At 42.6% G+C, this 26,084-nt stretch overlaps 2 protein-coding genes across 4 annotated transcripts in view; one reads left to right on the top strand and one right to left on the bottom strand.

The window, feature by feature from the left end:
- TBCCD1 (TBCC domain containing 1) overlaps positions 1 to 2,608 on the bottom strand; it is a 22,812-nt gene extending 20,204 nt beyond the window's left edge. For 2 of the 3 annotated variants that reach the window (XM_077754419.1, XM_077754421.1), the window contains exon 1: positions 2,505 to 2,608. The gene's annotated coding sequence lies outside the window, so the exon portion shown is untranslated. Of the gene's footprint in view, positions 1 to 102; positions 177 to 2,504 lie in introns of those variants that run through there. The other variant, XM_077754420.1, reaches the window with a different exon arrangement.
- Positions 2,609 to 3,100: 492 nt separating this feature from the next.
- On the top strand, positions 3,101 to 21,890 carry DNAJB11 (DnaJ heat shock protein family (Hsp40) member B11). Its single transcript, XM_077754422.1, has 10 exons — positions 3,101 to 3,380; positions 6,009 to 6,165; positions 9,946 to 10,043; positions 11,780 to 11,912; positions 15,565 to 15,707; positions 16,463 to 16,545; positions 17,452 to 17,509; positions 20,141 to 20,252; positions 20,499 to 20,658; positions 21,427 to 21,890. Exons 1-10 carry the CDS (start codon positions 3,313 to 3,315, stop codon positions 21,489 to 21,491), a joined length of 1,077 nt encoding a protein of 358 aa, XP_077610548.1. The 5' UTR covers positions 3,101 to 3,312; the 3' UTR covers positions 21,492 to 21,890.
- The last annotated feature ends 4,194 nt before the right edge of the window (positions 21,891 to 26,084 follow it).

The raw sequence follows: 26,084 nt of genomic DNA, 5'->3' as shown, positions 1-26,084 counted from the left end.
GACGGCCCAGCCGACAGGCTCCGTGGCGGCCCCGAAACCCGGCCGTCTCCGGGAGCGGCCTCCCCAGCCCTCCCGCCCCGGCGCCGGCCCGCGCGCAGTTACCTGCGAAGGTACGGCCGCTCCGCCACACCCTCCGCGCGCCGCCGCGCCCCGCTCTCCCGGCCCAGCCCCTCGCCCACCGCCGCATCCACTGCGCAGGCGCCAGGCCTCGCACCACCGAGAACCGGAGGCCCACGGAGCTAGAGCGGCCGCCAGCTTCTGCCGCGGACTGAGAAAAACTCCGCTGAGGCCGAGAGACCTCAGTGCTGGGACCAGGAGCCAGACCTGGCCGCTTTCTGGTGTCGCGCCTCCCAACTCAGGGAGGTAGGAAGTTTCGAATTGCCCCACACAACCAAGGTCAGCCGGTAGCTGCTGGTAAGGTCAGCACGCTTTGACCAGTAATATAACAATGACAGTTTATAGTGTTTACTATGGGCCGCCATTGTGTAAAGCATGTTCATGTGTATTATCTCAGTCTTCCCAAGAGTCCTTCAAGTTAAGTACATCTGTTTTACTGAGAAGTAAACTAGAGGTAAAAGAGAGGTCTAAGTAATAGATTTCTAAGGTCACACAGCAAGAGAGCTACCAGAATAGAAACCCAGACCGCCTGAAGCCAGTCCCCAAGATTAGCTCCTTCACTTAGCTGTCCTGCCCCGTTAGGGCCTTCATGAAGCTTTTTTGGATTCCACCCTACAGAAGACATCATTCCTTCCTCGAACCCTCCACTCAATGATTTTTAGCCATTTCCTGGTTGCTTAGTTCGTTTATGACCTCTATAGGTGTGGGAGATACAAAAGTAAATAAGGGGATAAAATGTAATTTAGTTTCTCTCTGATGTGGCCTCTCTCTTCTAGTAGACGTTTTCCTGAAAGCAGTCACCCTATCTTCCTCTTAGCTCTGTAAGTCAGGAGGAGGTAAGAGCTTTGGATTCAAACAGATCTGGGTGAGAATTCAAGCTGCACCACTACCTTGAACGGATTGTCACCTCTTCTGCCTTTGTTGCAACAGCCGTTATTATTGAGCGCAANCTGAAAGCAGTCACCCTATCTTCCTCTTAGCTCTGTAAGTCAGGAGGAGGTAAGAGCTTTGGATTCAAACAGATCTGGGTGAGAATTCAAGCTGCACCACTACCTTGAACGGATTGTCACCTCTTCTGCCTTTGTTTGTTGCAACAGCCGTTATTATTGAGCGCAACTGTCTGTGTGTCTGGCACAGTGCTAGGCACTAGGATTACAGCAGTGAACAAAATAGATAAGATACGTGCTTTTTGTGGAGTGTATATTTTAATAGGGAGAAGAGATAATACGTATTAAGGAAAAATTTGGACAATTTCAGATATTAATAAATGCTATGAATTTGGAGGAAGTAGGTCAATGCTGAATTTGAGCTGAGGCCTGAAGAATAAGCCAGCACACGAAAATCGCAGCTGAAGCAACTTTTACTCTAGGGCAGGCCCCGTTCTAAGATGCTGTTCTATTCAGGTGTGAACAGAACAGTCCAGATTCATGCTCCCTTGAAACTGGCATCCAGTTGTGAGAGTGTGGGGGGTAGGGATGGAAAAAAATAGAATGGTGTAAAAATAAGGGATTCAGTAGAGGCTGTGTTTGATTGGTTGGTCAAAGAAGTCTTCTCTGAAAAGTAGTGACATTTCAACAGATTTGAGTGTAAAAAAAAGTCACCCATGTTAAAGAACTAAGGGAAGAGTGCTTCAGGCAGAGAGAAAAGCTAGAACAAAGGCCTTAGGGAGGAATAAGTTTGGTGTATTTAAAAAAGAAAAAGAAAACCAGTTTTGCTGGAACATGGTAAGGAGTAGACTAGGTGCGGGTACAGAATCATATTAAGCTTTAAAATTATTTTTCCAGCTTTCTTAAGACATACACAGGTTTACAAGCTAGCATAGAGTTGGGGTTTTATTTTAAATGCAATGAAAAGCCATTCGAGGCTTTTGAGCAGGGTAATGACAGGATCTGATATGCTTGTAAAAAAAATCATGGGGTTGGGAGTCAGCAGTGAACAAGAGCTACTAAAATAGTAAGAGTGGAGGCAGGAAAACCACTTAGGAGGCCTTTCCAGGTGAGAGATTATGTGACTTGGCTCTAAGAAGTAGTGGAGATGTCCAGTAGCGGACAGACTCGGGATATACTTTTAAGGCAAATATTTGAAAAGGGGATCCAGGGGGAGGAGTCAAGGTAGACACCTAGAATTTTGTCGTGAACAAGTAGGTGGTGGTGCAATTAATCAGATGAACAAAAGCAGGTGGGGCGAATCCAAGAGTTCTCCTAAGTGTGATAATAGTTATTCACTGCGCGCTTACTGTGCAAAACGCTGTGCTAGACGGTTTACAGCTTTTTTCCCTTTAAAGTTTCACAGCATTGCCAGTAAAATGTCTTGCCTCAGGTCTGTAAATAAAGCTTGGGCTAGACTGGGGAGCGAGGGATGGGGGGAGGGGGTGGGGATGTTCTCACCGCTAAGAAGTGGTGGAAGCCGAATCCGAACCTAAGTCTTTCTGCCTCCATATCCTCTTCTCCTTGAAACCCAGGCAATTTTCTTCCGGGATTGTTCGAAGAGGGTAAATAAGTTCTCCGGAGCAATTCGTCCGCCCTACGGTTGGCGTAGAGTAAGTGTCTCCGCCCATTTCTCCAGTGTCCCTCAGCTCCCGCATCCAGCTCCAAGCTCAACATGAATGAAATTCCGGGACTCGTAACCGAGGTAAACCCTCCCTCCCACAATTGGTCGGGGCTGCAGGAGGAGCCTCGTGATTGGTGGAGAGTCCGAGGAGGCGGGCGGGGGGAATTCCTATACCCCGGGTGCCCTCTCTTGGCACACTGTCGCCCTCACCGCCTTTTTACGTCAATTTCTACGACTCGCCGCTACCGGGCCCGAGCGGATTCCTGCGGCGGCGCGATTCTCTGACGTTTCCTCCTCTGATTGGCCCGGAGCCGCGGCTGCAGTTCGGAAGCCTAACTGGCCGCCCGCGCCTCCTCGGAGGTGAAGTGTACTGCCCTGATTGGCTGCGAGGCGCCGGCCGCGTGTGATGTCCCGAGCAGCGATTGGCTCTCGCCTGCTGGGGCTTCTCTCCCGGGGACTCGGGACTCCCGGAAAGTGGACTGGCAGGGGAGGGGGCGAGCTCGCTGTAGCTCCTGACCGAGGAGGAGACCCGGGTGTGAAGCGGCCTCTCAGCGCCCAGTGGGCTGGTGAGCCGACGCGGCGGCGGCGGAGTCTGTAAGGAGCGCGTGGGCTAGGGACCGGCACAGAGGCCGGCACAGAGAAACCATGGCCCCGCAGAACCTGGGCACCTTCTGCCTGTTGCTGCTCTACCTCCTCGGGGCCGTGATCGCCGGGTGAGGAACAGGCACCCGCGGGCACGGGGCCCGTGAGGCAGTCAGTCTTGGCTGGGATGGAGGGAGCATTGCCAGACTGAGGGAGTGGAGAGGGGCGTTGCTGAGGTGAGGCGGTGCGGGCAGAAGAATGGGTGGTGTGGGCCAGGCCAGCGGGGTGGAGAGGAGAGCAGTGGGTGGCTCGACTGAGAGGAGCTTGGGTCCAGAAGGCTTTACAGCTAGATTTGGCCCAGAGGAGTGGGATTTGGATGCAGGGCCAGACACACCGTGGGGGTGGGGGGTGGGGTTCTACTGAACTGGAGAAGAGGACCATACAGTGTTGAGGCTGCATCGAGCCATTCGGGGGGCTGACATTAAAGTGGGTGGGTTATTCTGCGAGGCTGAGTGAGGGCGTGAGAACTGTAGGGAAGCCCTGCTGGGACTGGAGGAAATTGGATTGAGGGAGCAAGGCAGACGCTTTGGCGAGTTCTGGAACTTCCTAGCTTCTTGGGATAATTGAACCTAAGCTGTCATCAGGCCTCACTGTCTCTCTCCATGGTACATTCTTGAGAAGCTGAATAATCTTATGAGCGGGAAGAGCATTTCACCAACAATTAGTGAGCTGGGATTCAAGACCACCCACCCCACTTATGAATTATGTGACTCTGAAGGAACCACCTAAATTCTCATCTTTAACATGAGGGTCATAAGGTTCCTCCTGGAGGAAGGGAGTAGGACCACCTGAACTCTTAAGGCTCCTTCCATCCGTTTAGATCCATGATCTTACAAGTCTGGTGACCCCCGGGTATGATCTGCCAACTCCTGTTTTATGTGGGGACATAATAAAGTCTTAGCTTACAACCATTCAAAAGTTTCTCTAAATGGAGGAAGTGCTACTTAACAAAGCTTTAAAATTTAAAGTGCTTGTTGTTTCGTAGAAGGTTTTCCCCCTGTGCACATCTGCTTAAACTTTGTTGTCTTCTTTTTCTTATGAAATATTTAAAATTTCTAAAAAAAAAAAAATTAACTTCTTCTAGGCAATGCTTTGTTTTTCCTAGTATGTTTTTGTTAGTACTTAAAGCAACACATACCCTAAAATATAAACAACATGTCAGTATGACTATTGTTAATTCTGTAGCTTTAAACATGAGCCTTTTTAAAGAAGTCTTTTAGGAACTGTACTCTTGATGCTGAACTATGCCAGTCATCTTTTCCCTGAATTTTCTGAGCTGTTACTTAGCCATTTTTATATTATTATTGTATTGATATTATTATATGACATTATTATTTTTATATTTTCTAAGTGAGCCTCATTCTTTAAACAGCTCTTTTGTTATTTTAATGAACCTTTTGATTTAGTCTTTGTCTCAAGAGATGTCAGATGTTTGCAGATTTGAGGGAGGAGGCTAAAGCATCTAAGTTTCATGGAATCCCTTGGGAGTGATAATTTTACAAACTTCTACATGAAATGATTAAGTGACTTTCCTAAAGTGGGACTAAGAGCTTATGAAATAATTTTTCCATGTGCTGTCTTATATCACCTGGCACCCCATTGCATTTTATCCCCACTAGGTTTGAAAATCACTGCTACATTAGCATGTCTATTGTGAATAATTTTCCCATCCCCTTTGTTGAGAAATGCATTTTCAGAGTAACTTTTGATGGCTCAAGTGACTCTGCCCAAAAGAGTAGGTGTTTGTGAGCATGTTTATTCATTTCATTCAACAAATAACAAATATTAGTGTCTTCTAGGGGCTACAGTCCCTGCCCGGAAAGTTTATTATACTCTGTTCTATCCATTGGCCCTTCTTGCGAAGATTCCATTTATAATTAATTTGGTTCCAGCATAGTCCCCTGCAAGGAGATCAGTGAATCTGTACCTTATCTCCCAGCTCCTGCCATGTGTATATTTGTGGCTGCTGAGACTTACAGGCTCCTGTATGTGGGCTTTAGCGGTTGTCTATAATTAAAACTTCACCAAGACAAACTAGTATAACTACTAACAACGACTACAAGACTGATACTTTCACTTTTAGCAAAAAAACGCCACAACTCATACATCCAAATGGATGTTATTCTTTCTTTAGGGTTCTTACTGGATTTTGGCTTAACCTCTGTGTTAATTAACCTCTAAGCTTAATTTCAGTCACTTTATGTTTAACATTTCAAACAAAGCTACTATTAGTACATTTATGCGATGTCATCTTTTTGAGTAAAGAAAATCACCCTTTGAGGCTGTCACCTGACCTTTGGAGACAGCCAGAAGTCATTTAAAGTCACTAATAGAGGCAATGAAAAAGGAGAATTAATTTGATTCTACCGTTATTGGTTGAAAATAATGTGTGACCATAAATAAGCAAATGGTTTTCTTGCCTGAAGATAGTTTTAAGAGAAGTATATCACAGATGTTTTGACTAATTCTAGCAAAGTTCAAAAAGTATATAGCCTCTCATTGTGATTACTTCAAGACTCATTACAAATTCTGAGGTTTCTCCTCGAAGTCATTCTGTTTCGTGTGTGTCACATGTATACCTTCATTTTCCTACCTCTTTGCTCATTCACAGACCTAAATGTAAAGGAAAAAATTTCACTTTTAAAAATGTAATGTATAACTCTTTAATGAAGTACCCTCTCCCTCTCCCTATTCCACAGGCGAGATTTCTATAAGATCTTGGGAGTGCCTCGCAGTGCGTCTATAAAAGACATTAAAAAGGCCTACAGGAAACTGGCCTTGCAGCTTCATCCTGACCGGAACCCTGATGATCCTCGAGCTCAGGAGAAATTCCAGGACCTAGGTGCTGCTTATGAGGTGAGTCCATAAAAAGGATGAAATATGAATAAAACCTACAGTTACAGAAAAGACAGTATAACACAGAGTAACGTTCCTTTCTTTCAGGTCACTTCTTTTTTAAAATAGACTAGAGGGTTGTAGATTAATGTTAGTATATTGCCATTTCCTGACTTTTTCCTGCCAGTATTCGTCTTATTAAGGAGGGTAATGTTGAAAAAGATGAGAGATTGATAGATTCTTGAGAAGACTGATCCTCGGTCGATCAGTTTGCGAGCTAGTTCCAGAAATAGAAACAAAATCTGAATGAAGATTGCAATTCTGCACAGCCACATGGACAGACGCAAAGCGCACAGGGCAGTTATAACATAAAACTCTGCCTCCATATTGGGAATCAACAGGGAATGGTGAGAACTGTGACAAACTAAAGCCCTCTTTCCCCTTTTCAAGGGAACAGCTATTTTTCAACCCCAGCCAGTTTTTGCCATATACAAATGGAAACACAGTGTTGCCATTTAAAAAAACAAAACAAAATTAAAAATCCACTATTTTTAAATTTTTTAATGTTTTATTTATTTCTGAGAGAGAGAGAGAGAGAGAGAGAGAGACCGAGACAGCGTGAGCAGGGGAGGGTCGGAGAGAGAGGGAGACAGAATCGGAAGCAGGCTCCAGGCTCTGAGCTGTCAGCACAGAGTCCGACGCAGGCCTCGAATCAATGAAACATGAAATCATGACCTGAGCTGGAGTCGGATGCTTAACTGACTGAGCCACCCAGGCGCCCCTGTGTTTTTAATTTTAAATCAAGTAAAAAATCATAATTTTTCAGGAGAAGTGCAAATCCAGCGTTTTTATGTAATTCTTTTGATTGGAAAATTTGTGAAACTAATTCAATTAAAAAATTTCTTTTTTGTGCCGGTCAAACAAAAGACAGCTACAGTTTGCAATTTGCAAACTAATCTGTAGAGGAAGACACTTTCATCAATATCATCTTGTTTAATCTACACTAGGACACCATAAAATATAGAACGAGGCATATTCTTAAATCCATTTTCTTTCTTTTTTCATTTTTAATAACACTGAGGAATATTTATTGAATGCTTAATAAATTATTTACTGTTGGAAAAACTTATACACAAATTTTTTCAACAGTATGGTGAAAAAATTTTACAAATAAGTTCTGATCATCTTTTGTCTATTTAAATTAGGAGTTAGCTGTTTTTCATATGAATTCACCTTTCCTCTGGAAATAGATTAAGAGATCAGGGTGGGGGTGGTTCCAGGTTTAATGAGTATAACTGACAAAACTGTAAGTTGTTTAAAGTGTACTTCACGATGATTTGATAGATACATATATTGTGAAAGGATTCTGCCCATGTAATCACTTAACACATCTGGCACCTCACTTATTTGTCTCTCTTTGTGGTGAGAACACTGAAGTTCTGCTCTCCTAGCAGATTTCAGTTATGCATTACAGCCTCATCACGCTAGTCACCATTCCTATTTTCTAGAAGGGCACAGAAAAAAAATAAACTCTGAAAGTTATGGAGCTAAAACTTTTGAATTCAGGTTGAATCCCTGGATAGGGAGAAGGCTGGAAACAAATCAGAAAAATATTTTAGTAATGGCAAAAACCCAAAAGGAAGGGATCCCAAGGCCTAGATTAAAAATCTACTGAACTGAAACAGTGACATACCTGGGGGGAACCTGGACCTAGTGGGGTCCCCCTTTTTCTGTTGATACCTTCAGGGATCCTATAGAACCAAAATTCCTAACCTAGAACCCACAAATAAACTTGAGAGCATTGGTGGACCCTCTTAAATTATACAGAGCATTTTGTTTCTTACTGCTAATATAGATTCCATATTTTGCACTGTATTTCCCATAAATAGTCCCATTGTTTGCTAGGAACCCAATAGTCCAAAATATTTTTTAGGGAAGCTGTTGCTAAAAATTTACCATGTTCTTTAGCTATGACCTAGGCGGGCTATACGTAAATCATTCATGAGATTGAAGATTATTTAACTCTAAGAACCTTTCTAGTCACTAAGTCTAATTTTCTTTTTTCTTTGTGTCATTCATTTGATTGCCTTTGGTCCTTAGATGAATTTGTGTTCAGGAATCAAAATCCCAGTTAAGTTGAAGAGTCTTTTGTGAATATAAATTTGTCTTCTCTACTGAGCTGGGGTTACTGTTGGCATTTTAATTAGTTGAGACTCTAGGTTGGTTGGCCAGTCAACTAAGAACCATTCTTTCTTTTGAAATTAAAATAAGCTTCTAAGACCTTGGAATAAAATTGCATTCCTTAGAAGACAACTGAGGAAGAAGTGAATTATAGTAGATAACTTTAAGGGTAATTTTTTGAGGGAGGATGTTATTACAGAAGCCTCTGCTATCCATAAAGAGGCTGACTTTAAAATAACCTTTGTTTGGGGCGCCTGGATCACTCAGTCGGTTAAGCGTCCAACTTTGCCTCAGTTCATGATCTCACAGTTCGTGAGTTCAAACACACATCAGGCTCTGTGCTGACTGACCGTGAGGAGCCTGGCTCCTGCTTCAGATTCTGTATCTCCCTCTTTCTCTGCCCCTCCTTTGTTCATTCTCTCTCTCTCTCTCAAATATTAGAAAAAGAAAAAAGAATGCTCTCTCATACACTCAATTTCTTTTAACATTTAAGTTAAATTTAGAAAAATAAATTTTTTTAGTGGCTCCTTACACATCATTCAGCCCTGAGCCAGAAGTGTGTCCTGTTTGTATATGCCAGTCAGGGCTTCCCTTTCTTTTGCTGAGTCAGCAAGCCCCATCTACTTCCAACCTCTCTTTTCCTGAACCAATGCAAGTATGGGTTTGAAATAACCCTCCAATCTGCTGTCTAAATAGAAGTTGTAAAATAACAAAGAACATATAAAGTTATTTAACTGTCAAAATTATATGTGTGCAAATACTGCAGATTTCTCTAAATAGATAGGGGTCTTTCTCTCTCTCTCTCTCCTTTTTCAACATGCCAAAAAAAAAAAAAAAAGAAAGAAAGAAAGAAAGAAAATTTTAAGGAGTATGAAGCTAATTTAGTTTTTATATTCTTCAAATGGGTCCAGTCTTTTCAAGCTGTGAAATTGACCTTGAGCAGTCTTTATAGAATAGTGTTTTGTTTTGTTTTTTACTTTCTGTAATTCAAACTCAGAAGGTGACAAATGTAAACATATACATGCCAGACAGCATTCTTCCACAAATGGATTTCTACACAGCCCCCCCAAATGGAAAAGGGAATATGAAAATATAGCAGGACAGACCTTCCTGAAGTGCCTATCATTTGATTCCCTTGACTTGTCAGGCTCCTAATGTGTATTGTGGGGAGGGATGTATATGGTATGGACATGTAGAGCTGAGCAGATTTTCAGGCTGTCCTGATTTACGGCTTCTATCACTAATGACAATCTGGCATAGTCCCATCCTAATTTATGGTTCAGAGCGATACCGCATCATGGAGGTTAACTGCACAAGCACTAGAATCAAACCGCATGGGAAGTAACCCTGAGGAATTCATCTCCCCTCTTTCCTGTTGCTGCCTTCACCTTCATAGCCACATAGCCAACCTCAGTTATGGTTTTTACATGACTAGACGAATTTTGATAAATTAAATTCATGAGTTGAGCAATGTAGACGTTCCAAAATGAACAGTGCATCAGAGAATTTAGTTTGCTAAAGAAAATATAAACATGCTTTAATACATAGTAGAAACTGCGTACACCTTCGTCACCTATTACCAACCCCTGGTCTTTTCCTCCACTGGCTTCTGTCCCCCAGGTTCTGTCAGACAGTGAGAAAAGGAAACAGTACGATACTTACGGTGAAGAGGGATTAAAAGATGGGCATCAGAGCTCCCATGGAGACATTTTTTCACAGTAAGTAATCTGCCCATCTGCAAAGTATAGTGTCTGAGAATAGGTCATTCGGTCATTATTAACGATGGATCCTTGTTCCCTGCTTCCAAAGCTTTTGATGAAGAGTACAGCTCAACTGACTCTTGACCACAGGGTCAGTCATCCTCCTCTCTGTGGGAATGTACTCTTCTGTTTTCATAAAGCTCTAGAAAGTACAGGTAGATAGTGCTGAAAGGGCTGTCCATCCAGCCAACTGAATCCGTCAGGTCACCCTTGACAATGTTGGGGGCACTATAAGTTGCCTCTTTGCTGTCTTAGAATCTGCAAATCGTTAACGCACAAAATTATTTCTTATAAGCAGAGAGAGATTTCTACTCCCATACCCAAAACTGCCTCTTTTTCATCCTATCAACAAGAGAGAGACCATTAGATTATCAGGATTGGTGGAAGGAATTAGAGGCTCTTTATCTCCTGTCGAGTGTGGCTTTCCAGGAGTGCTGAGTGGCTGGAATAATAAACACCTTTCCCTCCCACTCTTTGAACCACCCACCCCTCTTTGTTGAGCATTTGAATTTTCGTGTGCCCTGATGATGCCACATAAGATCTTAATCCGGGGTTTCAAGTCAAGTTACAAACAAAAAGATGTTTGAGTGTGCTTTTCTATGGGGAGAGGGTTTGTTGCTTTCTTGAGATTCTTAAAGGGTTTTGTGAACCCTTTCCCAAAGAAAGGAAGAATCACTGTTGCACACAATAGTTTCCCCCATCTAGTATTTGGGGGTGACGATAGATTTTTCTGGACTTTTGAAGACGTGTGGGTAACATGATTAGGAAACCCTTCTCTTCCCCGGGATGGCTTAGTTGTTTTAGCCCTACTAGGGAAGTGTCCTGCTCCCCGGACAGTTAGAAGTGATACCTAGGGATGCCAGAAAGAGAGGAGGCTCCATCTGTACCATCGCTCTCCACCTCCCCCCCCCACCCCACCCCCCGTCCTCCCTCTCTGTTTTCGTTGAAGAATCAGGGAATCTATTCACCAAGATCGGTTGGTGGGTGGGAGGGAGTTGTCTAGCTGGCATCGCTGTGCCAACGTCTGAGGCTTTGTAACATCAAAAATTAACATTAAGATTAGAACACTTACACATTTGAGGGTCATTATATTAATTCAAAGGGATGCTTTTGTTACTATAAAAATTTATTTGGGTCTTGTAGAGATCAGAACGCCTTTTTTCTTAGGGTCCAGAATTGTACTAAGGCTGATGCTTTTTTAGCTTATTTAATTATGTACCCAAGAGTTTTGTACAGAACAGTAGCTTCTTTAATTAAAACTAGTTTCTAAAAACTACACAAAGTGAACATTACAAATGTTCAAAATTACCATAGAGTCAATATTATGTGAGTTTCTATATACTGTGCCCTTTCTCAATAAGTCTATTATATCTTGATATTCCTTGATATTAAAACAGATTAATAGTTCATCGATTAAGCCCAACTTTGAATTCATGGGCATGTGGTATATATGCACTACACTATATATGTGGACAATATTTATTAAAAAGTAAAATTTTTTGTGGGATGTGGCAATATAGTTGATGCTGTATAAATTAAAAACTGTGTATGATGTATGACACCAGTGTCTTAAAAGTATCAGTTTTTATATAATGTTGATAGGATGCAGTATTGTCTCAATGTGAAGAAAGAGAAATAATCGCAAGACATGAACTCTGATTTCTTTTCCCGATGATTTTTACACTTATCCACAGCTTCTTTGGAGATTTTGGCTTCATGTTTGGAGGTACCCCTCGTCAGCAAGACAGAAATATTCCAAGGGGAAGTGATATTATTGTAGATTTAGAAGTCACTTTGGAAGAAGTATACGCAGGAAATTTTGTGGAAGTAAGTTCAAACAACACAGCTATTCATATTAACTCCCAGACTTGTTCTTTAGACTAAAAGCAAAAAATTTCTGGGTACCTTCTCTGCCTTTTAGGAGTGGGGAGAGTGAGGGGCGCCTGGGTGGCTTAGTCGGTTAAGCGTCCGACTTTCGCTTAGGTCACGATCTCACGGTTCATGGGTTCGGGCCCCGCGTCGGGCTCTGTGCTGACTGCCAGCTCAGAGTCTGGAGGCTGTTTCAGTCTGTGACCCTCTCTCTCTCTCTGACCCTCCCCTGCTCATGCTGTCTCTCTCTCTCTCTCTCCTAGAAATAAAAAAAAAAAGGAGTGGGGAGAGTGACCAGATATACAGAATTTAATTCATCACAACCCCAGGTTCATAGTACATGGTTATTGATTCATGAACTCATTACCCAGCCCAAGAACTAAATACAGCAAGACCACTATGTCCATCTATCTCCGCGTACTTCCCTACGCCATTCTCCTGTCTCCCTTCAGGGGGAGCTACTATCCTGCGTTTTGTCTTTATTGTTCCCTGCACTCCTGTTTGTCGTGGTACATGTATGTGAATACCTGAGTCATATATTGTTGTACTTTTATTGTTTTTGACTTAGTGTATGGTAGGATACTATTTTTATCATCTTTGGGACTGGCTTTTTTCACTATAATGTTCTCAAGATTGCTGCCTCTTGTTGCTGTAGCATGTAATTTTGCTGAATAGAATTTTATTGTGACCACATCGTATAAGTAGCATGTAGGTTATTTCCAGTTGTTTTTTTCCCCACTTCCCAGTAGTGCTTTTATGAACATTCTTGTACATACATCCCAGTACATGTGAGCAAGAATTTCTCTTGGGTGCATATACGTGAGAGTGGAATTGCTGGGTAATATGAACCAGTGCTTATTTGTACAAGGTAATTCCATATTGTTCTCTCAATTGATTAGTACCAGCACTTCCAACAGCCGGTTATAAGGGGATCCTATAGATCTACCACCTCTCTAAAACCGTGGATTGTTAGACTCTCAATTTTCGCCTATCACGTGGGTAAAAATGCTACCTCATTATGGTCTTGATTTGCATGTTCTCAGTTAATAGGGATAAACACTTTCATACGTTTGGTCCTTGTTGGCCCTGTGTGATACAAATATAGCCTATCAGTTTATAATTTGTGTTTTCATTATATTGAAGATTTGCTTAAGTGAACAGAGGTAATTAATTTTAATGTGGCCAAATTTATCAGTCTTGTCTTTTATGGTTAGTTTTTGTATCTTGTGTCAGAAATTCTTCTCTGCCCTAAAATCAGAAAGCAGTTCACATACATTTTCTACCAAAGCTTTGGGGTCTTTCAATTTGAGGTTATCTTTTTTTAGTTCTGGAAAATTTATCTCCATTTTTTCAGATATGTAATCCTGTTTGTTGGCATTTCTACTTTATCTGCTCATTAACTTTCTTATAAATATGTATATACATATATATATTTTTTATTTATTTTTTTTTAATTCTGCGTCTTTAGCCTTCCCTGCTTTCTTGTAGGAAGCTGTCACATTTTGGACTTCCGGCTCATTACTTCAGTCTATATCCATCCTAATAGTATCCCATTTGCTATGCTTTCATTTCAACTCTTATTTTTATACATAATCTCTCTACTGGATTCTTACATTATTTCTTCGATTTCACTTTGCTGATGCCTTCCCTCATCTCCTTAAATATTACCATGCTCGTTTTAAATTCTTGGTCTGTCTTCTCTAACATATTTGCTTAAAAGATATGTTTTACACAGTTGGTTCTCTCTTCCGAGGGGGAGAGGGTGGAGGGCGTGTAGCTGGGCTCCTTGGATGTCTAGATGGTTTTTTGGCCTTTGAGCTTGTACTCCTCCCGCCATGGGAATCCACAGTGCTTTTGCCCTGGGGTGAGCCCTTGCCTAGTGGCTTTAACTGTGTTTTACTTGTTTTCTTGGAGGGTTTGGTTTGGTTTGGGTTGGGTTGGTTTGGTGTCTTGTGTCTGATTTGGAGGAGCGGGGGCCACCCAGAGCTTGTCCTAAGGCAGTTCGGGAGCGAGGTGACAGCAGAACTTCAGCTGCTTTTCCCTGACCCCTTCTCAGTGCCTCCGCTAGCTGCCGCTGCCCCGACATGCAGCCACCTCGCTGTACACATACCGACCGGTTCAGTACAGCCTCTATCTCTGCAGCTTTCTCACAAATTGTGTGTTATCATTATCATTTCCTGGAATCAATGTCTTCTTACGGTTTTTCCAGGATTTGGGGGGAGCTAGCCAGTAGCCCGTGCATATGTACCAGCTCGACAAGAAGCATTTTCTTTAGTTGTGGCTTCTGCTCTGAATAGTTGAAAAAAGAGGTCTAGACAATTACAGAGGATGCACCTGTCTTATCTTACTGTTGTTCGGTCTGAAGAGTGAGAGAAAGGGCACTGAGAGTATTTGGGCCATCTCTCCTTCAAAAGCAAGGCAGCTTGCTGAGTTGGGAGAAATGAGCTGAGCCCAATCAACCCCCGCATTCCCTGCAGACCTTTTGTCTACAGACATCACCCATATACTGTGTACATCACTCTTCACAGTTACTGTCCCTAAACAAAAGTCTAATTGTTGTAAAGGATGATGGTGACCTTACTATTTAAATGACCCTGTGGAAAATTTTTTTTCAAGGAAAAATTACCTTGAGAGAGAGCAGGGTAGTGAAAAGCACAGACTTAGGAGCTAGACTGCCCGGTTTCCAATACTGGCTCTGCCATGTATTAGGTATGTGACTTTGGTTGTGTTCCTAAATCTTTCTGTGCTTTCATTCCTTCCCTGTACAATGGAGACCCTAACAGTACCTACCTCATGAGGTGGCTGTGCGGCCTGGATGAGTTCATACGTGTAAAAGTGATCAGAGCATTGCTCGCCTTGTAGCGTATGTCGTAAAGTGTCTGCTCTAATCACTGCTCCTGATGTCATTTGTTCTGCTGACCTGGGCTCTCATATATTTGTAGGCTTTAAGGGATTTTTCTCCCAAGCGTGTGTGTCTATGTGCTGCATGAGCGTGTGCCCTGTGGCTAGGTGTTGGAGTAACTAAACAGGCAAAAAATAGGAATACATTTCTTCCTGTCTACTGGTACCCGCCTACCTGGAGCGATCAGAGCGATGGGCGTGTTTGGTTGCAAGCAGCTACAAAGAGATGATTATTGTGTCCCTTACATGTCCAGTATCTGAATTGAGGTATCAGTGGGAAACGGTCCTGGATTGAGTTGCCTGAAACAAGGAAGTGTTTTCATTGGGTTTATCACAGCCACTAATAGCAGCTTTTGAAGGCTGCGGTTGTTCTCAAGGGATTTTGCTTGGCACAGCTCAGATTTCTTCAAAGATAGCACTTCTGTGAACTGCTTTAACTCAGCAGTGTTTTGGTGTGGCTTGGAAATGCCGGCATCATACACGTTATTTTTCGGCTCTCTTCTCACTCCCCTCTCTTCTCCAGCTGCAGAATTTGAATCATTTCGTATCTGTTTGCTTCATTCCTGTATGGGGGCTGATTTGTAAGGAGGGGTAGCTTGCCGCAGAAAGGGAAGTTCCGGCTCGGGCGTGTGTGCAGCCCTGATCAGATGAGGAAGCCGAAGGCTTTTTTTACCAATTGAGAAGCTGATGTTGTTTATGTACTTTGTAGGTGGTCAGAAACAAACCTGTGGCAAGGCAGGCTCCTGGCAAACGGAAATGCAACTGCCGGCAAGAGATGCGGACTACCCAGCTGGGCCCGGGGCGCTTCCAGATGACCCAAGAGGTGGTCTGTGATGAGTGCCCCAACGTCAAGTAAGTGGAGCGCTGCCTTTGTGCCACCGAGAGACACCCGAATCATGTCACTTGCCTAATAAAATGCTAATGGTCCATACCTAGATTTTCCCCCTAATCTCTCCATCCCCTTCATTCACACTCTCGCACATTCCCCCAGAGGGTAGAGCAAAGACGTGGACATTTTTCTGTTTTCCAAAAGTACTTCTTTTACATATCTCCTCTGTGTTTCTAAACTAATAAGCAGTACGCTTTATTTCTCAATGTACTCAGCAAATGTTACTGTTTCATTTTTCCTACTTGGAATATTAGAGCAGTCCCATATGTCCAGCTAACATTCAGATTAGAGAAGGACTCTTTGCTGGTTATGTTATGAACACACTACTTAATTGAACCATATGGTATATGTATCAAAACTAGATCAGTTATTTGTGGGATCAGGAAAAATATCTGATAGGATAAACTTGGCTGCTGATTCCTGACAAACACGACCCTGTGGGTCCAGGGTCCGTTTATGTTAAGTGTGAACGTAGTTTTCTCTGTTATCGATCACATGGCTCAGAGTAATCACTCTACCGCAGGTTTCTTCGGAGGCAAGTTACAAGAGTATATAAGGTAGAATAGAAGAAGTAAATGGATCTCAGATGGCTTTGTCAACTAGAGGTGCAGAACAGTCTTTCAAGAAACAATTCTGATAGAACAGAAAAAAAAATTATGTGTATCTGGGGTTTGGCTTGTATTTTCATTTTTTTCTTTCTAAATTCTCTTTGTCTCAGGCTAGTGAATGAAGAACGAACACTGGAGGTAGAAATAGAACCTGGGGTGAGAGATGGCATGGAGTACCCCTTTATTGGGGAAGGTGAGATACTGATATTGATGCTTTACTACCCTCACTTTCTGTTCCCTGGGTGCTTGTGAATGCCTCCCGCCCCCGCCTCACACCCTACCCTAATGGCCACATGGTAAATGCACATACCATTTCCCACAGTCTTTTGTCTGTTTTAAGCCTTTCATGACCTTCATGTTTCCCCACCTTAAGCCATAGCATGACAGTTCATCTTTTGGATATACTAGCCAGAAGTTTCCACTTAGTAACTCTGTCTCTAGTCACCTAAGTTATATCAAAATTTAATGTGCTCAGGGGTGCCTGGGTGGCTTAGTCAGTTGAGCATTTCAACTCTTGATTTCAGCTCAGGTCACAATCTTACAGTTCATGAGATTGAGCCCCCGCATCGGGCTTTGCACTGACAGCTTGGAACCTGCTTGGGATTCTCTCTCTCTCCCTCTTTCTCTGCCTTCCCTGCTTGTGCTCTTTCTCCCCCAAATAAATAAATAAACTTAAAATGTTTTAATAAATTAAACAAATAAATAAATAAATTAGAGTCTCCAGACCTTAATGGATTAATTTTAACTCAGCAATGAAAGATGTATAGCTCTACTTGGCATTGAGAAGATATTCTCAGACCTCACCTTTGAGGTTAAATTTAAAACTCCAAAAGAAAAGCTTTAAGACTTCAGCCTCAAGAAATCAATGAATCTTTCTTTGTTAGGATACAGGTCAAGTTGTTTATTGCTGTGCCTGAGACACAGGTGATCTTTACTAATGATCTGAAACTTGATATAACCAGTGAGAGACACTGCTTTCATGGATAGACTTGGTAGGCAATGCCCAAGGTAGTGGCTTTAAAAAATTCTCTCAACTGCAGATAGATTTGCAGTGTTCGACTTGTGTGACTTACAACATGCCATCATCTCTTCTGACTAGGTGAGCCTCACGTGGATGGAGAGCCAGGGGACCTGCGGTTCCGAATTAAAGTTGTCAAGTAAGTGATCTGATTTTGGAGTCCCTCTCTTTAGCCCCTGCTTTTCACATGAGTTGGATCAGAGAATATGGATAGCCACCAGGGCATTGCTAGACTTTCCCTCTGTTTCATGCACTTAAATGCCCTAAAAGATCATTTGTAACTCTACAACAGTACTAAAAATTTGGGGTTGGGGCCTAGGATTGAACCATTATATATTTACTCACAACCTACAAATCCAAAAGATATTGAGAGGAAAGAACTGATTAAAAAAAAAAAAAAGTAAGGAGCTGTAAAAGAGCGGTAAATACGAATGGTGCTCAAGAGGACATGAGATTTCGACTGAGGAAGCATGGCCCCATACAAGATTGGAAGGCACTACATAGAAAGAACCTTCTTTTTTATTTTAGAGAGAAAGAGAGAGAGAGACAGAGCATGAGCAGGGGAGGGGCAGAGAGAGAGAGGGAGACACAGAATCTGAAGCAGGCTCCAGCCTCTGAGCTGTCAGCATAGAGCCTGATGTGGAGCTTGAACCCACAAACTGAGATCATGACCTGAGCTGAAGTCGGATGTTCAACCAACTGAGCTACCAAGGCACCCCTAGAAAGAACCTCCTATTACATAATATGCAGCTTCTCTTCAGCATGAAGTGCTTATATAAGAATTTTGCCTGGGACTCAGGCTTTCTTGTTTATTCTCTCTTGTTACCACTTTGTTCTTGTTTTGTGATGAAAGATTAATATCTTTTTTTTTAATGTAAATTTTAGTTAACACACCGTGCAATATTAGTTTCAGGAGTACAGTTCAGTGATTCATCACTTATGTACAACACCCAGCACTCATCACAGCAAGTACCCTCCTTGGTACCCATCACCCATCTAATCCATCTCTTACCCAGTTCCCTCCATCAACGCTCAGTTTGTTTTCTATCATTAAGAGTGACTTGTGGTTTGTTTCCCTCTTATTTTCTTTCTCCTCCCTTCCCATATATTCATCTGTTTTGTTTCTTAAATTCCGCATATGAGTGAAATCATATGGTATTTGTCTTTCTCTGATTGACTTACTTCGCTTAGCATACTACCTTCTGGCTCCATCCACATCATTGCAAATGGCAAGATTTCATTCTTTTTGATGCTGAGTAATATTTGATTGTGTCTGTCTGTCTGTGTGTATTGGAAAGTGAGTATACCTTCTGCCAGGACCCACTGAAGGAAAGAAAAACCTGTGGAAAAGCGTGTGACTTGTGAAGTGATGTATTGTCACAGTGGTTTATTTGAACTTGAGACCATTGTAAGCATGACCCAACCTACAACCCTATTTTTACATATCCAAGTTCTAATAACTCTGAAATCCAGGATTTTATTCAAACTCTACTGAGGCACTTTACTAACTTCATTCCCTTTTTGGTCTGTGAAACACTGTAGAATTTCCTAACAGAGTTTACTGTTATTTAGACATTTCAGGTTCTTCTTTTCCACAAAGGCCACCAGCAGATTATAATTTTGTCAACAATGCTATCATCTCCTTTTAATGCCACCAGACTTAGATCTGCATCATTCATGGTATAAATTTTACAATAAAACTACCATCTCTCTCTTAAAATGAGATCAGGTTAGCAAATGATATAACAGCTTTGTTGGTTTTTGTTTTTTGGTTTTTTTTTCCAAGACAAAGGCAAGCTTCCCTAAGCTTGAATTCAGTTATTAAAAAAGAAAATAAATTAAAAAGAAAAAGACACAAGAAAAAATAATATCCTGGGCAATAAAAAATTATTTTAAACAAAACAAACATACACACACACCTTCTTTATCCATCCATCAGTTGATGGACATTTGGGCTCTCTCCATAGCTTGGCTCTTGTTGATAGTGCTGCTATAAACTCTGTGTTGCATGTACCCCTTCGAGTCTGTATTTTTGCATCCTTTGGGTAAATACCTAATAGTGCAGTTGGGGATCTTAGGGCAGTTCTATTTTTAGTTTCTTGAGGAGCCTCCATGCTGTTTTCCAGAGTGGCTGCACCAGAGTGTATTCCCACCAGCAATACAAGAGGATTCCCCTTTCTCCACATCTTTGCCAACACCTGTTGTATCTTGCTTTGTTAATTTTAGCCATCCTGACAGATGTGAGGTGGTATCTTATTGTGGTTTTGATTTGTTTTTCCCTGATAAGTGATGTTCCCTGGATGTCTCCTTGGGAAAAGTGTCTGTTCATGTCTTCTGCCCATTTATTCAATGGGTTGTTTGTGTTTTGAGTATTGAGTTTGATAAGTTCTTTATAGATTTTTGGATACTCTTTTATCAGGTAAGTCATTTGCAAATACAGTAAAACCTTGGTTTGCAAGCACAATTCGTTCTAGAAACATGCTTGTAATCCAGAGCACTTGCATATCAAAGGGAATTTTCTGTAGTCTAATTGTTCATAGTTTTACTTACATGCTTTGCCTTCTACGATTTCTAAGCTCCTTAAGCGTGTGATTTAATAAACTTTACACAACTTTTGTATTTTTCAGTTAATGCTACCCAGAAAGGAGTGTCTAATGAATGCCTATTGTTTCAAAGAGTGGTATTCATCCTTTCCCAAGATTTTTCTGAAAACTTTTTGAACGCTTTCCAAAGATGGAAGTTTTTTATTTTTGCCTTGTTCTGTTTTCAGGCACCCGATATTTGAAAGGAGAGGAGATGATTTATATACAAACGTGACAATCTCTCTAGTTGAGTCTCTCGTGGGCTTTGACATGGATATTACTCACTTGGATGGCCACAAGGTAAACAAACCAGTTCTCCTGCTTCCTCCATGCGGATGATTTTGAGATTATGTGTTTGGTTTTTCTTTTTATTTGGAAAACCTGTTTCTTTGGCTTGCAATGTCCCGATGATGGTTCCCTGTCCCTTGGTCCTTGTGCTGTGCTGAGCTGTGACGTGAGCTCTGGGCACCAGTGCTCACTAGAAGCTGTGTGTTGTACTTCAAGAGTACCCATCCTACTCCAGCCCGTTCCCTTTTTGCTTTCTAGGTACATATTGCCCGGGACAAGATCACCAGACCAGGAGCCAAGCTATGGAAGAAAGGAGAAGGGCTCCCCAACTTTGACAACAACAACATCAAGGGCTCTTTGATAATCACTTTTGATGTAGATTTTCCAAAAGAACAGTTAACAGAGGAAGCAAGAGAAGGTGAGCAGTCTAATGAGAGAGGGAGTACGTGTGTGTGTGTGTGTGTGTGTGTGTGTGTGTGTGTGTGTGTGTGTGTGTGGTTGTGAGAACAGTGGTTACAGAGGATGGACTATAAGAGCCAAACCGTCCAGTGACATCATACATCAGCCACTAACACTAGTGAACACTGGACTTGACTTCCTGTAAAAGAGATACTCAAAATTGCTCTGTTGCTGTATTCCAAAAGGCTGTGTGAGCTGGGCTTTAAAACTTGGGGTGTGTGTGTGTGAATGTGAAATGGAATCACTTAAATTAGCTGGACCAAACTGTAAAGGGAAGGATGAGGCATACGTTAGAAGGGCTAGGGGCCCCGGGGTGGCGTCTGCAATGGCTGCTTGATGTAAGGGCCCAGTATGTGTGTCCTCAATAGTAAGAGGAAGGAGAACAGTGAAAGAGGTCAAAACTGAAAAGAAGACAAAGAGGGAGGAATGGAAGACAACTGAAGAGCTTTATTTCCATTTTGATGGCCTCTTCTCATTTCTCATTTGGTTGGGTTTTGTGGGATATGTGTGGTATGTGTGTCTGAGCACCAGAAAGTCACGAGGGGGCTGTCTTGGACATACACGTACATGTAGGGGGTGGAGGGCATCCACACGCAATGAACTTGAGCAGTTCAGATCCGTTGTTGTCATGTGGCCTTTTGTGAGCCTCTAGAGTTTAAACATGTTCTTTAAACTCTAGAGAAGTGACATTTTTGTTGATGGAATCATTTGTTCCTTCTTTCTTCAGGTATCAAACAGCTACTGAAACAAGGATCAGTGCAGAAGGTATACAATGGACTGCAAGGATATTAAGAGTGAATAAAATTGGACTTTGTTTAACATAAGTGAATCAGCGATATTTATTATCAACAGGGGTTTTTTTCGTGTGTGTTTTTGTTCTCATTTTCAATATGCAAGTTTGGCTTAATTTTTTTCTCCTAATGATTGTCATGAAATGAACAAGAGGGTTTAAGAATTTGACTATTCGTGTTCAGAAAAGAATGACCAGCAAAAGGTTTCATAATACCTCTCCGTTTGGGGATTTAATGTCCGATGCTGCTGGCTGAGTTTCAAGAATCAAAGCTGCAAGAGGACTCCAGGAGCAAAGGAAACACAATATAAAGGGTTGGAGTTCATTGTTAGCTATTTCATTCAAAATGCCAACTGGAGAAGTCTGTTTTTAAATACATTTTGTTGCTATTTTTTTCTTGACTCCTGTTTCTTGTTGGTTTAGCTACACTGTTGTCCTTTCCTCTCCATCTGGTCACTTTCCCTCCATCTACCCAGTGTCCCCCTGGGTTCCTGCAGGCTAGTTGGGTTGACCTCCCATCAGCCAGGATGGACACACAAACCTGCGGAAGGGTGGTGATGATCCAGTCCCCATCCCCAATTAAACACACACAGTATCTTCTAGAAAGGAGCTTGAAGAAACTGAGTAGATGAGAGATTGGGGTACATGGATCAAGGTTACACAAAGATCTAATTGTCCCTGAGAAAGTATATTTCCTCTCCTTCCATTAGGGAGTAATCTGATACCGATACCTTACTGTTTAAAAAGCACTTTTCATAAGCATAATCTCAGGTGGCCTCATGATTCAAAAGCCTTTGGTTTGTGTTAGGAACCAGGATTACCACTGGCCCTAGAAAATGCGTGTGACCTGCAGATTACCTTTGCCTCCCCAAGTGGCCCTTGATTCAGTGGCACACGGCCTGAGTATATGTGGCTTTTGAACCTCCTCCACTTTTCTCCAGCCCCGTCACACTACTTTTCATATGCTTCAGGACTTGGCGCCTCCACTAGCGAGCGTTCCATAGAGTGGGACAGTTTCTGTTGGGGGGGTGGGGGGCGGTATGGAGCTGCCTTCCAGCCATCTGCGTCATTCCAGAAGCACTCCCTCCTTTGTCTCTTCAGCAACCAGGGCTACTAGTTGCTTTTTCATTGCATTTTGCCCCCGATTTCACAAAATGAGTAGAAAAAGGGGGGAAATGAAAACTTCATCAATTTAGAACAGCTAACAAGGTGAAAAGCAGCAGCACACTTGACAGGTACTATTTGGACTTGAGTGCAACTACATGTTCCCTTGTGAAGGAAAAGAACAAAATTAAGAGGCTTATTTGAAATGCTGGAAATCTTAGAATTCAAATGCAACCGTGTAAATACATATTAAGTTCTATAGACTTTTTGTACATTTGATGTTCATTATGTACTGGGTTATCCTAGTTGAACATTTTTTAGGAATAATCAACATTTCCCTTGCATTTTTTTAAAAAAAAGTTTATTTTGAGACAGCACAAGCAGGAGAGGGGCCGGGGAGTGGGGGGAGAGAGAATCTCAAGCAGGGTCCACAAGAGTCATGCTCTTAATCAACTGAGCCACTCAGGTACCTTTCCCTCACATTTCTTAGCCCCAGAGAACTCTTGATCATTATCTGCACTTGCTCATCCTCCTCTTTCTAAGATTGTTGCAAGAGTCAGTCACATAGTTCACATAGTAAGAGCTAAAGTTACTAGTCTTGGCTAGAAAGCCCCCATAGAGATCGTGTTCTTGCTACAAATAATGAGGCCTTGTCACACGTGTTAATCCATGGTCCAGACAGCCATGATTTGAGAAGTTAAATATATATATATCCTTTTATCATTTGATTCTGACCTTTAGTTCACTTTAAGTGCTTTATCTGAAGCACACTGTCATGTGGAAAGATTTGTATCAAAGTTTCACAGATTTTCATGTTCTAAACCATTGTGGCAGAATGGTGGGGGTAGCGACGTGGGGAGACCTTAAAACCAGACTCCAAAGCCCGAGCTTTTTGCACTATGTACGGTACACCTGTTTTCCCACAAGTTAGTGATGTCCCAAAATGGAGTGCTGGTCCCTGAGAAAGCTACTTCCGTACCACGTAGACTGAAGATAAGCATCTGTCCGGGAATGTTGCAGAGAAGGTTCCTGGGCTTGGGAGATTGTAGCAATCGTGTGCTTCCTTCAAGCCAGAAGGTTCCATGTATTACAGAGTTTCCAAGTGAAGAACAGTGAAAACTTGTCCTCTTGATGAGTAAAAAGTCCTTATGGAGTGCTTACTATGGGCCAGGTTCTGTTCAAGGACTTTATATGGATGAGCTTAAGTACTTAATATGGAGGAGAGACTGTGAACCTCAGTGTCCAGATGAGGAAGCTGAGTTACATCTCACAGCTTGCAAGCGGTGGGACCAGCATTTGACCCCATGCAGTCTGCTCCAGCATGAAGAGAATTTGATCAAAGGGGATGCAAACCCAAACTGTCACAACATACCACACTATAGTTTTTCTTTAGTGGCCTTCAAAGCACAAACCTTAGGGTGAGTCTGAAGTTTCAAGTGGAGACCTTATCACCGTGGCTCCCTCTCAGGAGGAACTGGCTGAGAAGTGGCCATGGGCTCCTGGCCGTGGGTGTGTTGTCCCTGGGATTTTGGTGCAGCATCTGAATCCAGAATGATCATGGAATTTCCAACTAACTGGCCAAACTCTGGCCAATTCCGAGAGTACACAGGTATCTTTTATTTTACTCTTGCTCTGGAAACTGAGGACCCCACTATTGACTTAGACTCAGGTCCAGGAAGAAGACACTCTGACTGATACGCCCCCACATTTGCCCAAAAAGCAGTCTGTGAATCGGCAGTGTTCTCAGCAGTTTGCTCACGTGTGATCGTGGTTCACCCCATCTGCAGTTCTGAGTCCAAGTGAGGACTGTGCGGTGAGACTTTCTGGATTCAAATCCTGGCTCTGCCAATTATCAGCTTGGTGACCCCAGACAAATAGTTTAACCTCTCTGAGCTTCAGTCTCCTCTCCTACCTCATGTTCTGACAATTAAACTACATGATGTATTTGCAGCTTACCACAGTACCTGCTATGTAGCAAGCACTCTTTAAATACTAGTTATTGCTATGCTCTGAATGTGCCCTCCTCTCAAAAATTCATCAGTTTTAGACCTAATCCCTAGAATGATGGTATTCAGAGGTGGGGCCCTTGAGAGATAATTAGGTCATGAATGTGGAACTCTCATGAATGGAATTAGTGTCCTTACAAAAACACTAGAGAGAGATGATCCCTTCACCATGTGTGAACACAACGAGAAGACAGCCATCTGCAAATCAGGAAGTGAGCCCTCACCAGACACTGGATCTGCCAGCATCTTGATCTTGAACCTCTCAACTTTTAGAACTGTGAGCAATAAATATTTGTCATTTAAAGCGTCAGTCTACGGTAATTTGTTATAGCTGCCTGAGCTGACTAAGAGTTATCATGGCTATTTTGTAATAAATGTGATTAAACAGGTTTTGAAGCAATTTGCATTTCTGGTAAAACATCATATTTTTTAAAAAGTCTATTTATTTATTTTGAGAGAGAGAAAGTGTGCATAAGCAGGGAAGGGGCAGAGAGAGAGGGAAAGAGAGAGAGTCCAAAGCAGGCTCTGTGCTGCCAGCGCAGAGTCCGACATGGGGCTCCAGCTCATGAACTGTGAGATCATGACCTGGGCCAAAATCAAAGTCAGATGCTTGACGGACTGAGCCACCCAGATCGCCCAAACATCATATTTTTGAAACGCTAGCAGGTTGTCTTTCCCAATGTCAAACAGGGCGAAACATTATTGACTTGCACACGTGTGGATTTCTGAGCTAGTGTGACAACCCTCTCCCCTATACACACTCACTTTGGGAAAAAACCAAACAGGACATCTACTGAAGGATTTCTGCAGAGACCCAATGGAAACTGTCACTACATTCTCAGTTGGCCCCAGGCACAAAAAGACAGGAATGTGCTAGAAGGACATGTACTAAATATTGAAAGGGGGGGAAGCAAAGCACCCCCAGAGATAACTTACAGGAAGCAAAAGCAGCTGTCTCCAGAGCCCACCTGTGACGTGCCAACAGGCAGGACATTTATACAGCAGGGAGCCTCAGATCTCTTGCGCCTTTGCTCCTATAGCTATGACAGGGAAGAATCACAGCACTTGGTGTGACTCCCATCGGCACTAGGGTGACCAACCCATCCCTATTTGCCTGGCACTTGTTTCCAGTGTGGGCACTGGGTCCTACATCCCAAAAACCCCTTAGTCACAGGTGAACCAGGGTGGTCGGTCCCCCCAGGGTCCAGCATTGAAGGTGCATCCTGCACAGAAGCCCCTACAGCCCATGTCATTTATGTCATGGGCCAGTGCAGAGGGATGACTGAAGGGACTGGAAGGGCTAGAGCCAGGCTGCATCCCGAGAATGTTCCGTGAAGGAGGAATCGATGAGAAATGTGCATAGAGGCCCAGAGGAGCAGAGCCAAAGTGCAACTATTACAGTGTGTGCAAGGGCAAGGTCAGACCTTGGCGTGTCACTCCTGGGCCCGTTCGCAGATTGGCACGTGTTCGAAAACAACATTCCAC

The sequence above is a fragment of the Crocuta crocuta genome, unplaced genomic scaffold (assembly GCF_008692635.1).
Source record: "Crocuta crocuta isolate KB4526 unplaced genomic scaffold, BGI_CrCroc_1.0 scaffold70, whole genome shotgun sequence".
Taxonomy (NCBI): Eukaryota; Metazoa; Chordata; class Mammalia; order Carnivora; family Hyaenidae; genus Crocuta; species Crocuta crocuta.
Note: the sequence above shows the minus strand (reverse complement) of the source record. Positions and strands in the feature narration are given on the sequence as shown.

Coding starts and splice junctions, on each gene's coding strand:
- DNAJB11 (XM_077754422.1), top strand. CDS start 3,313: ATGGCCCCGCAGAACCTGGGCACCTTCTGCCTGTTGCTGCTCTACCTC. Junction 6,166..9,945: donor ACCTAGGTGCTGCTTATGAG/GTGAGTCCATAA, acceptor TCTGTCCCCCAG/GTTCTGTCAGACAGTGAGAA. Junction 20,253..20,498: donor CTCACTTGGATGGCCACAAG/GTAAACAAACCA, acceptor TTTGCTTTCTAG/GTACATATTGCCCGGGACAA.